General features: G+C 43.7%; 1 protein-coding gene across 2 annotated transcripts in view; it reads left to right on the forward strand.

The window, feature by feature from the left end:
- Nucleotides 1-18,328, forward strand: part of LOC128706491 (major facilitator superfamily domain-containing protein 8) — a 92,941-nt gene that overhangs the window by 49,399 nt on the left and 25,214 nt on the right. The window contains exons 6-7 of one of the 2 annotated variants that reach the window (XM_070095303.1): nucleotides 3,628-3,741; nucleotides 6,455-6,603. In XM_070095303.1, coding sequence (XP_069951404.1) covers nucleotides 3,628-3,741; nucleotides 6,455-6,603 — 263 coding nt within the window. The remainder of the gene's footprint in view (nucleotides 1-3,627; nucleotides 3,742-6,454; nucleotides 6,604-18,328) is intronic. The other variant, XM_070095304.1, reaches the window with a different exon arrangement.

Raw genomic sequence — 18,328 nt, forward strand, 5'->3', positions numbered from 1 at the left:
GTAGCAAGTTTGACCTGCTGTAGTAAGCTTGACCTGGTGTAGCAAGCTTGGCCTGATGTAGTAAGCTTGACCTGGTGTAGCAAGGTTGACCTGGTGTAGCAAGCTTGACCGGTGTAGTAAGCTTGACCTGGTGTAGTAAGCTTGACCTGGTGTAACAAGCTTGACATGGTGTAGCAAGCTTGGCCTGGTGTAGCAAGCTTGACATGGTGTAGCAAGCTTGACCTGGTGTAGCAAGCTTGACCTGGTGTACCAAGTTTGACCTGGTGTAGTAAGCTTGACCTAGTGTAGCAAGCTTGACCTGGTGTAGCAAGCTTGACCTGGTGTAGCAAGATTGACCTGCTGTAGCAAGCTTGACCTGGTGTAGTAAGCTTGACCTGGTGTAGCAAAATTGACCTGGTGTAGCAAGATTGACCTGGTGTAGCAAGCTTGACCAGATGTAGCAAGCCTAACCTGGTGTAGCAAGCTTGATCTGGTGTAGGAAGCTTACCTGGTGTAGCAAGCTTGACCTGGTGTGGCAAGCTTGACCTGGTGTAGCAAGCTTGACCTGGTGCAGCAAGCTTGACCTGGTGTAGTAAGTTTGACATAGTGTAGCAAGCTTGACCTGGTGTAGCAAGCTGAACCTGTTGTAGCAATCATGGCCTGGAGTAGCAAGCTTGACATAGTGTAGCAAGCTTGACCAGGTGTAGCAAGCTTGACCAGGTGTAGGAAGGATGACAAGATGTAAGAAGCCTGAGCTGGTGTAAAAAGCTTGACCTAGTGTAGCAAGCTACACTAGGCAGCTACGGTAAAAAGCTCTGTTCCACAAGGCACAGTACTTGCTCCCATCTTGTTCCTCATCCTCATATCTGACATAGACAAGGATGTCAGCCACAGCACCGTGTCTTCCTTTGCAGATGACACCCGAATCTGCATGACAGTGTCTTCCATTGCAGACACTGCAAGGCTCCAGGCGGACATCAACCAAATCTTTCAGTGGGCTGCAGAAAACAATATGAAGTTCAACGATGAGAAATTTCAATTACTCAGATATGGTAAACATGAGGAAATTAAATCTTCATCAGAGTACAAAACAAATTCTGGCCACAAAATAGAGCGAAACACCAACGTCAAAGACCTGGGAGTGATCAAGTCGGAGGATCTCACCTTCAAGGACCATAACATTGTATCAATCGCATCTGCTAGAAAAATGACTGGATGGATAGTGTGAACCTTCAAAATTAGGGATGCCAAGCGCATGATGACACTCTTCAGGTCACTTGTTCTATCTAGGCTGGAATATTGCTGCACACTAACAGCACCTTTCAAGGCAGGTGAAATTGCTGACCTAGAAAATGTACAGAGAACCTTCACGGCGCGCATAACGGAGATAAAACACCTCAATTACTGGGAGCGCTTGAGGTTCCTAAACCTGTATTCCCTGGAATGCAGGCGGGAGAGATACATGATTATATACACCTGGAAAATCCTAGAGGGACTAGTACCGAACTTGCACACGAAAATCACTCACTACGAAAGCAAAAGACTTGGCAGACGATGCAACATCCCCCCAATGAAAAGCAGGGGTGTCACTAGCACGTTAAGAGACCATACAATAAGTGTCAGGGGCCCGAGACTGTTCAACTGCCTCCCAGCATACATAAGGGGGATTACCAACAGACCCCTGGCAGTCTTCAAGCTGGCACTGGACAAGCACCTAAAGTCGGTTCCTGACCAGCCGGGCTGTGGCTCGTACGTTGGTTTGCGTGCAGCCAGCAGCAACAGCCTGGTTGATCAGGCTCTGATCCACCAGGAGGCCTGGTCACAGACCGGGCCGCGGGGGCGTTGACCTCCGGAACTTTTCTCTAGGTAAACTCCAGGTAGTGTTTCAAACCTGACCTAGTGTAGGCAGCTTGACCCAGTGTAGCAAGCTTGACCTGGTGTAGCAGGCTTGACCTGTTTTAGCAACATTGACCTCGTGTAGCAAACTTGACCTAGTGTAGCAAGCTTGACCTAGTGTTGCAAGCTTGACCTGGTGTTACAAGCTTTACGTAGTGTAGCAAGCTTGACCTGGCGTAGCAAGTTTGACTTTGTGTAGCAAGCTTGACCTGGTGTTATATGTTGTATGTAGGAAGCTTGATTTGGCGTAGCAAGCTTTGACCTGGTATAGAAAGCTTAGCCTGGAGCAGCAAGCTTGAACTGGTGTAGTAAGTTTGACCTAATGTAGCAAGCTTGACTTGGTGTAGCATGCCTGACCTGGCGTAGCAAGCTTGACCTGGTTTAGCAAGCTTGACGTAGTGTAGGAAGCTTGACCTAGTGTAGGAAGCTTGACCTGGCGTAGTAAGCTTGACGTAGTATAGCAAGCTTGATCTAACTGATTGTCTCCCACAGTCACTATCTCACTGTGTCTCTCCCACAGTCACTATCTCACTGTGTCTCTCCCACAGTCACTATCTCACTGTGTCTCTCCCACAATCACTATCTCACTGTGTCTCTCCCACAGTCACTATCTCACTGTGTCTCTCCCACAGTCACTATCTCACTGTGTCTCTCCCACAGTCACTATCTCACTGTGTCTCTCCCACAATCACTATCTCACTGTGTCTCTCCCACAGTCACTATCTCACTGTGTCTCTCCCACAGTCACTATCTCACTGTGTCTCTCCCACAGTCACTATCTCACTGTGTCTCTCCCACAGTCACTATCTCACTGTGTCTCTCCCACAGTCACTATCTCACTGTGTCTCTCCCACAGTCACTATCTCACTGTGTCTATCCCACAGTCACTATCTCACTGTGTCTCTCCCACAGTCACTATCTCACTGTGTCTCTCCCACAGTCACTATCTCACTGTGTCTCTCCCACAGTCACTATCTCACTGTATCTCTCCCACAGTCACTATCTCACTGTGTCTATCCCACAGTCACTATCTCACTGTGTCTCTCCCACAGTCACTATCTCACTGTGTCTCTCCCACAGTCACTATCTCACTGTGTCTCTCCCACAATCACTATCTCACTGTGTCTCTCCCACAGTCACTATCTCACTGTGTCTCTCCCATAATCACTATCTCACTGTGTCTCTCCCACAGTCACTATCTCACTGTGTCTATCCCACAGTCACTATCTCACTGTGTCTCTCCCACAGTCACTATCTCACTGTGTCTCTCCCACAGTCACTATCTCACTGTGTCTCTCCCACAGTCACTATCTCACTGTGTCTCTCCCACAGTCACTATCTCACTGTGTCTCTCCCACAGTCACTATCTCACTGTGTCTCTCCCACAGTCACTATCTCACTGTGTCTCTCCCACAGTCACTATCTCACTGTGTCTCTCCCACAGTCACTATCTCACTGTGTCTCTCCCACAGTCACTATCTCACTGTGTCTATCCCACAGTCACTATCTCACTGTGTCTCTCCCACAGTCACTATCTCACTGTGTCTCTCCCACAGTCACTATCTCACCGTGTCTCTCCCACAGTCACTATCTCACTGTGTCTCTCCCACAGTCACTATCTCACTGTGTCTCTCCCACAGTCACTATCTCACTGTGTCTCTCCCACAGTCACTATCTCACTGTGTCTCTCCCACAGTCAATATCACACTGTGTTTCTCCCATAGTCACTATCATTCTGCGTTTCTCCCACAGCCAACATCACACTGTGTCGGTCCTACCTGGCTGACTCCACTACCTTGGAAGAGAGAACAATTGGCATGACTATCATCGCTGCTGCACAGTCTCTGGGCTTTGTTATAGGTCCAGGTATGTTGTATGTTGTTGTTGTATGTTGTTGTTGTATGTTGTTGTATGTTGTTGTTGTATGTTGTTGTATGTTGTTGTTGTATGTTGTTGTTGTATGCTGTTGTTGTATGTTGTTGTTGTATGTTGTTGTTGTATGTTGTTGTTGTATGTTGTTGTATGTTGTTGTTGTATGTTGTTGTTGTATGTTGTTGTTGTATGTTGTTGTTGTATGTTGTTGTTGTATGTTGTTGTTGTATGTTGTTGTTGTATGTTGTTGTATGTTGTTGTTGTATGTTGTTGTATGTTGTTGTATGTTGTTGTTGTATGTTGTTGTTGTATGTTGTTGTTGTATGTTGTTGTTGTATGTTGTTGTTGTATGCTGTTGTTGTATGTTGTTGTATGTTGTTGTATGTTGTTGTTGTATGTTGTTGTTGTATGTTGTTGTTGTATGTTGTTGTTGTATGTTGTTGTTGTATGTTGTTGTATGTTGTTGTTGTATGTTGTTGTTGTATGTTGTTGTTGTATGTTGTTGTATGTTGTTGTATGTTGTTGTTGTATGTTGTTGTTGTATGTTGTTGTTGTATGTTGTTGTTGTATGTTGTTGTTGTATGTTGTTGTTGTATGTTGTTGTATGTTGTTGTATGTTGTTGTTGTATGTTGTTGTTGTATGTTGTTGTTGTATGTTGTTGTTGTATGCTGTTGTTGTATGTTGTTGTTGTATGTTGTTGTATGTTGTTGTTGTATGTTGTTGTTGTATGTTGTTGTTGTATGTTGTTGTATGTTGTTGTTGTATGTTGTTGTTGTATGTTGTTGTTGTATGTTGTTGTATGTTGTTGTTGTATGTTGTTGTTGTATGTTGTTGTTGTATGTTGTTGTTGTATGTTGTTGTTGTATGTTGTTGTTGTATGTTGTTGTTGTATGTTGTTGTATGTTGTTGTTGTATGTTGTTGTTGTATGTTGTTGTTGTATGTTGTTGTTGTATGTTGTTGTTGTATGCTGTTGTTGTATGTTGTTGTATGTTGTTGTTGTATGTTGTTGTTGTATGTTGTTGTTGTTGTATGTTGTTGTTGTATGTTGTTGTTGTATGTTGTTGTTGTATGTTGTTGTTGTATGTTGTTGTATGTTGTTGTTGTATGTTGTTGTTGTATGTTGTTGTTGTATGTTGTTGTATGTTGTTGTATGTTGTTGTTGTATGTTGTTGTTGTATGTTGTTGTTGTATGTTGTTGTTGTATGTTGTATGTTGTTGTATGTTGTTGTTGTATGTTGTTGTTGTATGTTGTTGTTGTATGTTGTTGTTGTATGCTGTTGTTGTATGTTGTTCTTGTATGTTGTTGTATGTTGTTGTTGTATGTTGTTGTTGTATGTTGTTGTTGTATGTTGTTGTATGTTGTTGTATGTTGTTGTTGTATGTTGTTGTTGTATGTTGTTGTTGTATGTTGTTGTTGTATGTTGTTGTTGTATGTTGTTGTTGTATGTTGTTGTTGTATGTTGTTGTTGTATGTTGTATGTTGTTGTTGTATGTTGTTGTATGTTGTTGTATGTTGTTGTTGTATGTTGTTGTTGTATGTTGTTGTTGTATGTTGTTGTTGTATGCTGTTGTTGTATGTTGTTGTATGTTGTTGTTGTATGTTGTTGTTGTATGTTGTTGTTGTATGTTGTTGTTGTATGTTGTTGTTGTATGTTGTTGTTGTATGTTGTTGTATGTTGTTGTTGTATGTTGTTGTTGTATGTTGTTGTTGTATGTTGTTGTATGTTGTTGTTGTATGTTGTTGTTGTATGTTGTTGTTGTATGTTGTTGTTGTATGTTGTTGTTGTATGTTGTTGTATGTTGTTGTTGTATGTTGTTGTTGTATGTTGTTGTTGTATGTTGTTGTATGTTGTTGTTGTATGTTGTTGTTGTATGTTGTTGTTGTATGTTGTTGTATGTTGTTGTTGTATGTTGTTGTTGTATGTTGTTGTTGTATGTTGTTGTTGTATGTTGTTGTTGTATGTTGTTGTTGTATGTTGTTGTATGTTGTTGTTGTATGTTGTTGTTGTATGTTGTTGTTGTATGTTGTTGTATGTTGTTGTTGTATGTTGTTGTTGTATGTTGTTGTTGTATGTTGTTGTTGTATGTTGTTGTTGTATGTTGTTGTATGTTGTTGTTGTATGTTGTTGTTGTATGTTGTTGTTGTATGTTGTTGTTGTATGTTGTTGTTGTATGTTGTTGTTGTATGTTGTTGTTGTATGTTGTTGTTGTATGTTGTTGTATGTTGTTGTTGTATGTTGTTGTTGTATGTTGTTGTTGTATATTGTTGTATATGTTGTTGTACTCACTTAGTTTTGGTTGTAGGGGTCGAGTCATAGCTCCTGGTCCCGCCTTTTCACTAGCCGCTACTGGGTCACTCTTCCTGCACCATGAGCTTTATCATACCTCCGCTTGAAGCTGTGAAAGGATCCTGTCTCCACTACACTGACTACTCTGTGACTGAAGAAATACTTCCTAACATCCCTGTGATTCATCTGTGTCTTCAACTTCCAACTGTGTCCCCTTGTTGCTGTGTCCAGTCTCTGGAACATCCTGTCTCTGTCCACCTTGTCAATTCCTCTCAGTATTTTATATATCGTTATCATGTCCCCCCTATCTCTCCTGTCCTCCAGTGTCGTCAGGTTGATTTAACTGATGTTGTTGTATGTTCTATTGTATATTTCTGCTATTGTTGTATTTTATAGTGTATTTCACTGGTGTTGCAGTGTTGCAGACAGTGATGACAGTGGCCATCCCTGACGAGGTGGACACAGGTATTGACTGGCTTCGGTGGAACAAGTACACAGCTACTGGCTGGACAGCTGCAGCTCTTGGACTTATCAACCTGGTGCTATTGATGCCTTGTGTCTTCAAGGTAAAGCTTTTAATCTTACCTCACAGTTATCTAGTAACAGTGTAACAGTGTAACAGTGTAACAGTGTAACAGCGTAATAGTGTAACAGTGTAACAGTGTAACAGTGTAACAGTGTAACAGTGTAACAGTGTAACAGTGTAACAGTGTAACAGTGTAACAGTGTAACAGTGTAACAGTGTAACAGTGTAACAGTGTAACAGTGTAACAGTGTAACAGTGTAACAGTGTAACAGTGTAACAGTGTAACAGTGTAACAGTGTAACAGTGTAACAGTGTAACAGTGTAACAGTGTAACAGTGTAACAGTGTAACAGCGTAATAGTGTAACAGTGTAACAGTGTAACAGTGTAACAGTGTAACAGTGTAACAGCGTAATAGTGTAACAGTGTAACAGTGTAACAGTGTAACAGTGTAACAGTGTAACAGTGTAACAGTGTAACAGTGTAACAGTGTAACAGTGTAACAGTGTAACAGCGTAATAGTGTAACAGTGTAACAGAGTAACAGTGTAACAGTGTAACAGTGTAACAGTGTAACAGTGTAACAGTGTAACAGTGTAACAGTGTAATAGTGTAACAGTGTAACAGTGTAACAGTGTAACAGTGTAACAGTGTAACAGTGTAACAGTGTAATAGTGTAACAGTGTAACAGTGTAACAGTGTAACAGTGTAACAGTGTAATAGTGTAACAGTGTAACAGTGTAACAGCGTAACAGTGTAACAGTGTAACAGTGTAACAGCTACCTTGCTGCTCAATAAGCTCTTGCTGCTCAATAAGCTGCTCAATAAGCTCTTGATCCTCTACCTTGCTGCTCAATAAGCTCTTGATCCTCTACCTTGCTGCTCAATAAGCTATTGATCCTCTACCTTGCTGCTCAATAAGCTCTTGATCCTCTACCTTGCTGCTCAATAAGCTCTTGATCCTCTACCTTGCTGCTCAATAAGCTCTTGATCCTCTACCTTGCTGCTCAATAAGCTCTTGATCCTCTACCTTGCTGCTCAATAAGCTCTTGATCCTCTACCTTGCTGCTCAATAAGCTCTTGATCCTCTACCTTGCTGCTCAATAAGCTTTTGATCCTCTACCTTGCTGCTCAATAAGCTATTGATCCTCTACCTTGCTGCTCAATAAGCTCTTGATCCTCTACCTTGCTGCTCAATAAGCTCTTGATCCTCTACCTTGCTGCTCAATAAGCTCTTGATCCTCTACCTTGCTGCTCAATAAGCTCTTGATCCTCTACCTTGCTGCTCAATAAGCTCTTGATCCTCTATCTTGCTGCTCAATAAGCTCTTGATCCTCTACCTTGCTGCTCAATAAGCTCTTGATCCTCTACCTTGCTGCTCAATAAGCTCTTGATCCTCTACCTTGCTGCTCAATAAGCTCTTGATCCTCTACCTTGCTGCTCAATAAGCTCTTGATCCTCTACCTTGCTGCTCAATAAGCTCTTGATCCTCTACCTTGCTGCTCAATAAGCTCTTGATCCTCTACCTTGCTGCTCAATAAGCTCTTGATCCTCTACCTTGCTGCTCAATAAGCTCTTGATCCTCTACCTTGCTGCTCAATAAGCTCTTGATCCTCTACCTTGCTGCTCAATAAGCTCTTGATCCTCTACCTTGCTGCTCAATAAGCTCTTGATCCTCTACCTTGCTGCTCAATAAGCTCTTGATCCTCTACCTTGCTGCTCAATAAGCTCTTGATCCTCTACCTTGCTGCTCAATAAGCTCTTGATCCTCTACCTTGCTGCTCAATAAGCTCTTGATCCTCTACCTTGCTGCTCAATAAGCTCTTGATCCTGTACCTTGCTGCTCAATAAGCTCTTGATCCTCTACCCTCCTGCTCAATAAGCTCTTGATCCTCTACCTTGCTGCTCAATAAGCTCTTGATCCTCTACCTTGCTGCTCAATAAGCTCTTGATCCTCTACCTTGCTGCTCAATAAGCTCTTGATCCTCTACCTTGCTGCTCAATAAGCTCTTGATCCTCTACCTTGCTGCTCAATAAGCTCTTGATCCTCTACCTTGCTGCTCAATAAGCTCTTGATCCTCTACCTTGCTGCTCAATAAGCTCTTGATCCTCTACCTTGCTGCTCAATAAGCTCTTGATCCTCTACCTTGCTGCTCAATAAGCTCTTGATCCTCTACCTTGCTGCTCAATAAGCTCTTGATCCTCTACCTTGCTGCTCAATAAGCTCTTGATCCTCTACCTTGCTGCTCAATAAGCTCTTGATCCTCTACCTTGCTGCTCAATAAGCTCTTGATCCTCTACCTTGCTGCTCAATAAGCTCTTGATCCTCTACCTTGCTGCTCAATAAGCTCTTGATCCTCTACCTTGCTGCTCAATAAGCTCTTGATCCTCTACCTTGCTGCTCAATAAGCTCTTGATCCTCTACCTTGCTGCTCAATAAGCTCTTGATCCTCTACCTTGCTGCTCAATAAGCTCTTGATCCTCTACCTTGCTGCTCAATAAGCTCTTGATCCTCTACCTTGCTGCTCAATAAGCTCTTGATCCTCTACCTTGCTGCTCAATAAGCTCTTGATCCTCTACCTTGCTGCTCAATAAGCTCTTGATCCTCTACCTTGCTGCTCAATAAGCTCTTGATCCTCTACCTTGCTGCTCAATAAGCTCTTGATCCTCTACCTTGCTGCTCAATAAGCTCTTGATCCTCTCCCTTGCTGCTCAATAAGCTCTTGATCTCTACCTTGCTGCTCAATAAGCTCTTGATCCTCTACCTTGCTGCTCAATAAGCTCTTGATCCTCTACCTTGCTGCTCAATAAGCTCTTGATCCTCTACCTTGCTGCTCAATAAGCTCTTGATCCTCTACCTTGCTGCTCAATAAGCTCTTGATCCTCTACCTTGCTGCTCAATAAGCTCTTGATCCTCTACCTTGCTGCTCAATAAGCTCTTGATCCTCTACCTTGCTGCTCAATAAGCTCTTGATCCTCTACCTTGCTGCTCAATAAGCTCTTGATCCTCTACCTTGCTGCTCAATAAGCTCTTGATCCTCTACCTTGCTGCTCAATAAGCTCTTGATCCTCTACCTTGCTGCTCAATAAGCTCTTGATCCTCTACCTTGCTGCTCAATAAGCTCTTGATCCTCTACCTTGCTGCTCACTAAGCTCTTGATCCTCTACCTTGCTGCTCAATAAGCTCTTGATCCTCTACCTTGCTGCTCAATAAGCTCTTGATCCTCTACCTTGCTGCTCAATAAGCTCTTGATCCTCTACCTTGCTGCTCAATAAGCTCTTGATCCTCTACCTTGCTGCTCAATAAGCTCTTGATCCTCTACCTTGCTGCTCAATAAGCTCTTGATCCTCTACCTTGCTGCTCAATAAGCTCTTGATCCTCTACCTTGCTGCTCAATAAGCTCTTGATCCTCTACCTTGCTGCTCAATAAGCTCTTGATCCTCTACCTTGCTGCTCAATAAGCTCTTGATCCTCTACCTTGCTGCTCAATAAGCTCTTGATCCTCTACCTTGCTGCTCAATAAGCTCTTGATCCTCTACCTTGCTGCTCAATAAGCTCTTGATCCTCTACCTTGCTGCTCAATAAGCTCTTGATCCTCTACCTTGCTGCTCAATAAGCTCTTGATCCTCTACCTTGCTGCTCAATAAGCTCTTGATCCTCTACCTTGCTGCTCAATAAGCTCTTGATCCTCTACCTTGCTGCTCAATAAGCTCTTGATCCTCTACCTTGCTGCTCAATAAGCTCTTGATCCTCTACCTTGCTGCTCAATAAGCTCTTGATCCTCTACCTTGCTGCTCAATAAGCTCTTGATCCTCTACCTTGCTGCTCAATAAGCTCTTGATCCTCTACCTTGCTGCTCAATAAGCTCTTGATCCTCTACCTTGCTGCTCAATAAGCTCTTGATCCTCTACCTTGCTGCTCAATAAGCTCTTGATCCTCTACCTTGCTGCTCAATAAGCTCTTGATCCTCTACCTTGCTGCTCAATAAGCTCTTGATCCTCTACCTTGCTGCTCAATAAGCTCTTGATCCTCTACCTTGCTGCTCAATAAGCTCTTGATCCTCTACCTTGCTGCTCAATAAGCTCTTGATCCTCTACCTTGCTGCTCAATAAGCTCTTGATCCTCTACCTTGCTGCTCAATAAGCTCTTGATCCTCTACCTTGCTGCTCAATAAGCTCTTGATCCTCTACCTTGCTGCTCAATAAGCTCTTGATCCTCTACCTTGCTGCTCAATAAGCTCTTGATCCTCTACCTTGCTGCTCAATAAGCTCTTGATCCTCTACCTTGCTGCTCAATAAGCTCTTGATCCTCTACCTTGCTGCTCAATAAGCTCTTGATCCTCTACCTTGCTGCTCAATAAGCTCTTGATCCTCTACCTTGCTGCTCAATAAGCTCTTGATCCTCTACCTTGCTGCTCAATAAGCTCTTGATCCTCTACCTTGCTGCTCAATAAGCTCTTGATCCTCTACCTTGCTGCTCAATAAGCTCTTGATCCTCTACCTTGCTGCTCAATAAGCTCTTGATCCTCTACCTTGCTGCTCAATAAGCTCTTGATCCTCTACCTTGCTGCTCAATAAGCTCTTGATCCTCTACCTTGCTGCTCAATAAGCTCTTGATCCTCTACCTTGCTGCTCAATAAGCTCTTGATCCTCTACCTTGCTGCTCAATAAGCTCTTGATCCTCTACCTTGCTGCTCAATAAGCTCTTGATCCTCTACCTTGCTGCTCAATAAGCTCTTGATCCTCTACCTTGCTGCTCAATAAGCTCTTGATCCTCTACCTTGCTGCTCAATAAGCTCTTGATCCTCTACCTTGCTGCTCAATAAGCTCTTGATCCTCTACCTTGCTGCTCAATAAGCTCTTGATCCTCTACCTTGCTGCTCAATAAGCTCTTGATCCTCTACCTTGCTGCTCAAATAAGCTCTTGATCCTCTACCTTGCTGCTCAATAAGCTCTTGATCCTCTACCTTGCTGCTCAATAAGCTCTTGATCCTCTACCTTGCTGCTCAATAAGCTCTTGATCCTCTACCTTGCTGCTCAATAAGCTCTTGATCCTCTACCTTGCTGCTCAATAAGCTCTTGATCCTCTACCTTGCTGCTCAATAAGCTCTTGATCCTCTACCTTGCTGCTCAATAAGCTCTTGATCCTCTACCTTGCTGCTCAATAAGCTCTTGATCCTCTACCTTGCTGCTCAATAAGCTCTTGATCCTCTACCTTGCTGCTCAATAAGCTCTTGATCCTCTACCTTGCTGCTCAATAAGCTCTTGATCCTCTACCTTGCTGCTCAATAAGCTCTTGATCCTCTACCTTGCTCTTGATCCTCTACCTTGCTGCTCAATAAGCTCTTGATCCTCTATTGCTGCTCAATAAGCTCTTGATCCTCTACCTTGCTGCTCAATAAGCTCTTGATCCTCTACCTTGCTGCTCAATAAGCTCTTGATCCTCTACCTTGCTGCTCAATAAGCTCTTGATCCTCTACCTTGCTGCTCAATAAGCTCTTGATCCTCTACCTTGCTGCTCAATAAGCTCTTGATCCTCTACCTTGCTGCTCAATAAGCTCTTGTTCCTCTACCTTGCTGCTCAATAAGCTCTTGATCCTCTACCTTGCTGCTCAATAAGCTCTTGATCTCTAATAAGCTCTTGATCCTCTACCTTGCTGCTCAATAAGCTCTTGATCCTCTACCTTGCTGCTCAATAAGCTGCTCAATAAGCTCTTGATCCTCTACCTAGCTGCTCAATAAGCTCTTGATCCTCTACCTTGCTGCTCAATAAGCTCTTGATCCTCTACCTTGCTGCTCAATAAGCTCTTGATCCTCTACCTTGCTGCTCAATAAGCTCTTGATCCTCTACCTTGCTGCTCAATAAGCTCTTGATCCTCTACCTTGCTGCTCAATAAGCTCTTGATCCTCTACCTTGCTGCTCAATAAGCTCTTGATCCTCTACCTTGCTGCTCAATAAGCTCTTGATCCTCTACCTTGCTGCTCAATAAGCTCTTGATCCTCTACCTTGCTGCTCAATAAGCTCTTGATCCTCTACCTTGCTGCTCAATAAGCTCTTGATCCTCTACCTTGCTGCTCAATAAGCTCTTGATCCTCTACCTTGCTGCTCAATAAGCTCTTGATCCTCTACCTTGCTGCTCAATAAGCTCTTGATCCTCTACCTTGCTGCTCAATAAGCTCTTGATCCTCTACCTTGCTGCTCAATAAGCTCTTGATCCTCTACCTTGCTGCTCAATAAGCTCTTGATCCTCTACCTTGCTGCTCAATAAGCTCTTGATCCTCTACCTTGCTGCTCAATAAGCTCTTGATCCTCTACCTTGCTGCTCAATAAGCTCTTGATCCTCTACCTTGCTGCTCAATAAGCTCTTGATCCTCTACCTTGCTGCTCAATAAGCTCTTGATCCTCTACCTTGCTGCTCAATAAGCTCTTGATCCTCTACCTTGCTGCTCAATAAGCTCTTGATCCTCTACCTTGCTGCTCAATAAGCTCTTGATCCTCTACCTTGCTGCTCAATAAGCTCTTGATCCTCTACCTTGCTGCTCAATAAGCTCTTGATCCTCTACCTTGCTGCTCAATAAGCTCTTGATCCTCTACCTTGCTGCTCAATAAGCTCTTGATCCTCTACCTTGCTGCTCAATAAGCTCTTGATCCTCTACCTTGCTGCTCAATAAGCTCTTGATCCTCTACCTTGCTGCTCAATAAGCTCTTGATCCTCTACCTTGCTGCTCAATAAGCTCTTGATCCTCTACCTTGCTGCTCAAAGCTCTTGATCCTCTACCTTGCTGCTCAATAAGCTCTTGATCCTCTACCTTGCTGCTCAAGCTCTTGATCCTCTACCTTGCTGCTCAATAAGCTCTTGATCCTCTACCTTGCTGCTCAATAAGCTCTTGATCCTCTACCTTGCTGCTCAATAAGCTCTTGATCCTCTACCTTGCTGCTCAATAAGCTCTTGATCCTCTACCTTGCTGCTCAATAAGCTCTTGATCCTCTACCTTGCTGCTCAATAAGCTCTTGATCCTCTACCTTGCTGCTCAATAAGCTCTTGATCCTCTACCTGCTCAATAAGCTGCTCAATAAGCTCTTGATCCTCTACCTTGCTGCTCAATAAGCTCTTGATCCTCTACCTTGCTGCTCAATAAGCTCTTGATCCTCTACCTTGCTGCTCAATAAGCTCTTGATCCTCTACCTTGCTGCTCAATAAGCTCTTGATCCTCTACCTTGCTGCTCAATAAGCTCTTGATCCTCTACCTTGCTGCTCAATAAGCTCTTGATCCTCTACCTTGCTGCTCAATAAGCTCTTGATCCTCTACCTTGCTGCTCAATAAGCTCTTGATCCTCTACCTTGCTGCTCAATAAGCTCTTGATCCTCTACCTTGCTGCTCAATAAGCTCTTGATCCTCTACCTTGCTGCTCAATAAGCTCTTGATCCTCTACCTTGCTGCTCAATAAGCTCTTGATCCTCTACCTTGCTGCTCAATAAGCTCTTGATCCTCTACCTTGCTGCTCAATAAGCTCTTGATCCTCTACCTTGCTGCTCAATAAGCTCTTGATCCTCTACCTTGCTGCTCAATAAGCTCTTGATCCTCTACCTTGCTGCTCAATAAGCTCTTGATCCTCTACCTTGCTGCTCAATAAGCTCTTGATCCTCTACCTTGCTGCTCAATAAGCTCTTGATCCTCTACCTTGCTGCTCAATAAGCTCTTGATCCTCTACCTTGCTGCTCAATAAGCTCTTGATCCTCTACCTTGCTGCTCAATAAGCTCTTGATCCTCTACCTTGCTGCTCAATAAGCTCTTGATCCTCTACTCTTGATCTACCTTGCTGCTCAATAAGCTCTTGCTCTATCTTGCTGCTCAATAAGCTCTTGATCCTCTACCTTGCTGCTCAATAAGCTCTTGATCCTCTACCTTGCTGCTCAATAAGCTCTTGATCCTCTACCTTGCTGCTCAATAAGCTCTTGATCCTCTACCTTGCTGCTCAATAAGCTCTACCTTGCTGCTCAATAAGCTCTCCTCTACCTTGCTGCTCAATAAGCTCTTGATCCTCTACCTTGCTGCTCAATAAGCTCTTGATCCTCTACCTTGCTGCTCAATAAGCTCTTGATCCTCTACCTTGCTGCTCAATAAGCTCTTGATCCTCTACCTTGCTGCTCAATAAGCTCTTGATCCTCTACCTTGCTGCTCAATAAGCTCTTGATCTCTTGATCCTCTACCTTGCTGCTCAATAAGCTCTTGATCCTCTACCTTGCTGCTCAATAAGCTCTTGATCCTCTACCTTGCTGCTCAATAAGCTCTTGATCCTCTACCTTGCTGCTCAATAAGCTCTTGATCCTCTACCTTGCTGCTCAATAAGCTCTTGATCCTCTACCTTGCTGCTCAATAAGCTCTTGATCCTCTACCTTGCTGCTCAATAAGCTCTTGATCCTCTACCTTGCTGCTCAATAAGCTCTTGATCCTCTACCTTGCTGCTCAATAAGCTCTTGATCATCTACCTTGCTGCTCAATAAGCTCTTGATCTCTTGATCCTCTACCTTGCTGCTCAATAAGCTCTTGATCCTCTACCTGCTCAATAAGCTGATCTCTACCTTGCTGCTCAATAAGCTCTTGATCCTCTACCTTGCTGCTCAATAAGCTCTTGATCCTCTACCTTGCTGCTCAATAAGCTCTTGATCCTCTACCTTGCTGCTCAATAAGCTCTTGATCCTCTACCTTGCTGCTCAATAAGCTCTTGATCCTCTACCTTGCTGCTCAATAAGCTCTTGATCCTCTACCTTGCTGCTCAATAAGCTCTTGATCCTCTACCTTGCTGCTCAATAAGCTCTTGATCCTCTACCTTGCTGCTCAATAAGCTCTTGATCCTCTACCTTGCTGCTCAATAAGCTCTTGATCCTCTACCTTGCTGCTCAATAAGCTCTTGATCCTCTACCTTGCTGCTCAATAAGCTCTTGATCCTCTACCTTGCTGCTCAATAAGCTCTTGATCCTCTACCTTGCTGCTCAATAAGCTCTTGATCCTCTACCTTGCTGCTCAATAAGCTCTTGATCCTCTACCTTGCTGCTCAATAAGCTCTTGATCCTCTACCTTGCTGCTCAATAAGCTCTTGATCCTCTACCTTGCTGCTCAATAAGCTCTTGATCCTCTACCTTGCTGCTCAATAAGCTCTTGATCCTCTACCTTGCTGCTCAATAAGCTCTTGATCCTCTACCTTGCTGCTCAATAAGCTCTTGATCCTCTAATAAGCTCTTGATCCTCTACCTTGCTGCTCAATAAGCTCTTGATCCTCTACCTTGCTGCTCAATAAGCTCTTGATCCTCTACCTTGCTGCTCAATAAGCTCTTGATCCTCTACCTTGCTGCTCAATAAGCTCTTGATCCTCTACCTTGCTGCTCAATAAGCTCTTGATCCTCTACCTTGCTGCTCAATAAGCTCTTGATCCTCTACCTTGCTGCTCAATAAGCTCTTGATCCTCTACCTTGCTGCTCAATAAGCTCTTGATCCTCTACCTTGCTGCTCAATAAGCTCTTGATCCTCTACCTTGCTGCTCAATAAGCTCTTGATCCTCTACCTTGCTGCTCAATAAGCTCTTGATCCTCTACCTTGCTGCTCAATAAGCTCTTGATCCTCTACCTTGCTGCTCAATAAGCTCTTGATCCTCTACCTTGCTGCTCAATAAGCTCTTGATCCTCTACCTTGCTGCTCAATAAGCTCTTGATCCTCTACCTTGCTGCTCAATAAGCTCTTGATCCTCTACCTTGCTGCTCAATAAGCTCTTGATCCTCTACCTTGCTGCTCAATAAGCTCTTGATCCTCTACCTTGCTGCTCAATAAGCTCTTGATCCTCTACCTTGCTGCTCAATAAGCTCTTGATCCTCTACCTTGCTGCTCAATAAGCTCTTGATCCTCTACCTTGCTGCTCAATAAGCTCTTGATCCTCTACCTTGCTGCTCAATAAGCTCTTGATCCTCTACCTTGCTGCTCAATAAGCTCTTGATCCTCTACCTTGCTGCTCAATAAGCTCTTGATCCTCTACCTTGCTGCTCAATAAGCTCTTGATCCTCTACCTTGCTGCTCAATAAGCTCTTGATCCTCTACCTTGCTGCTCAATAAGCTCTTGATCCTCTACCTTGCTGCTCAATAAGCTCTTGATCCTCTACCTTGCTGCTCAATAAGCTCTTCATCCTCTACCTTGCTGCTCAATAAGCTCTTGATCCTCTAAATAAGCTCTTGATCCTCTACCTTGCTGCTCAATAAGCTCTTGATCCTCTACCTTGCTGCTCAATAAGCTCTTGATCCTCTACCTTGCTGCTCAATAAGCTCTTGATCCTCTACCTTGCTGCTCAATAAGCTCTTGATCCTCTACCTTGCTGCTCAATAAGCTCTTGATCCTCTACCTTGCTGCTCAATAAGCTCTTGATCCTCTACCTTGCTGCTCAATAAGCTCTTGATCCTCTACCTTGCTGCTCAATAAGCTCTTGATCCTCTACCTTGCTGCTCAATAAGCTCTTGATCCTCTACCTTGCTGCTCAATAAGCTCTTGATCCTCTACCTTGCTGCTCAATAAGCTCTTGATCCTCTACCTTGCTGCTCAATAAGCTATTGATCCTCTACCTTGCTGCTCAATAAGCTCTTGATCCTCTACCTTGCTGCTCAATAAGCTCTTGATCCTCTACCTTGCTGCTCAATAAGCTCTTGATCCTCTACCTTGCTGCTCAATAAGCTCTTGATCCTCTATCTTGCTGCTCAATAAGCTATTGATCCTCTACCTTGCTGCTCAATAAGCTCTTGATCCTCTACCTTGCTGCTCAATAAGCTCTCTACCTTGCTGCTCAATAAGCTCTTGATCCTACCTTGCTGCTCAATAAGCTCTTGATCCTCTACCTTGCTGCTCAATAAGCTCTTGATCCTCTACCTTGCTGCTCAATAAGCTCTTGATCCTCTACCTTGCTGCTCAATAAGCTCTTGATCCTCTACCTTGCTGCTCAATAAGCTCTTGATCCTCTACCTTGCTGCTCAATAAGCTCTTGATCCTCTACCTTGCTGCTCAATAAGCTCTTGATCCTCTACCTTGCTGCTCAATAAGCTCTTGATCCTCTACCTTGCTGCTCAATAAGCTCTTGATCCTCTACCTTGCTGCTCAATAAGCTCTTGATCCTCTACCTTGCTGCTCAATAAGCTCTTGATCCTCTACCTTGCTGCTCAATAAGCTCTTGATCCTCTACCTTGCTGCTCAATAAGCTCTTGATCCTCTACCTTGCTGCTCAATAAGCTCTTGATCCTCTACCTTGCTGCTCAATAAGCTCTTGATCCTCTACCTTGCTGCTCAATAAGCTCTTGATCCTCTACCTTGCTGCTCAATAAGCTCTTGATCCTCTACCTTGCTGCTCAATAAGCTCTTGATCCTCTACCTTGCTGCTCAATAAGCTCTTGATCCTCTACCTTGCTGCTCAATAAGCTCTTGATCCTCTACCTTGCTGCTCAATAAGCTCTTGATCCTCTACCTTGCTGCTCAATAAGCTCTTGATCCTCTACCTTGCTGCTCAATAAGCTCTTGATCCTCTACCTTGCTGCTCAATAAGCTCTTGATCCTCTACTTGCTGCTCAATAAGCTATTGATCCTCTACCTTGCTGCTCAATAAGCTCTTGTTCCTCTACCTTGCTGCTCAATAAGCTCTTGATCCTCTACCTTGCTGCTCAATAAGCTCTTGCCTCTACCTTGCTGCTCAATAAGCTCTTGATCCTCTACCTTGCTGCTCAATAAGCTCTTGATC

The sequence above is a fragment of the Cherax quadricarinatus genome, chromosome 49, assembly GCF_038502225.1.
Source record: "Cherax quadricarinatus isolate ZL_2023a chromosome 49, ASM3850222v1, whole genome shotgun sequence".
Lineage (NCBI taxonomy): Eukaryota > Metazoa > Arthropoda > Malacostraca > Decapoda > Parastacidae > Cherax > Cherax quadricarinatus.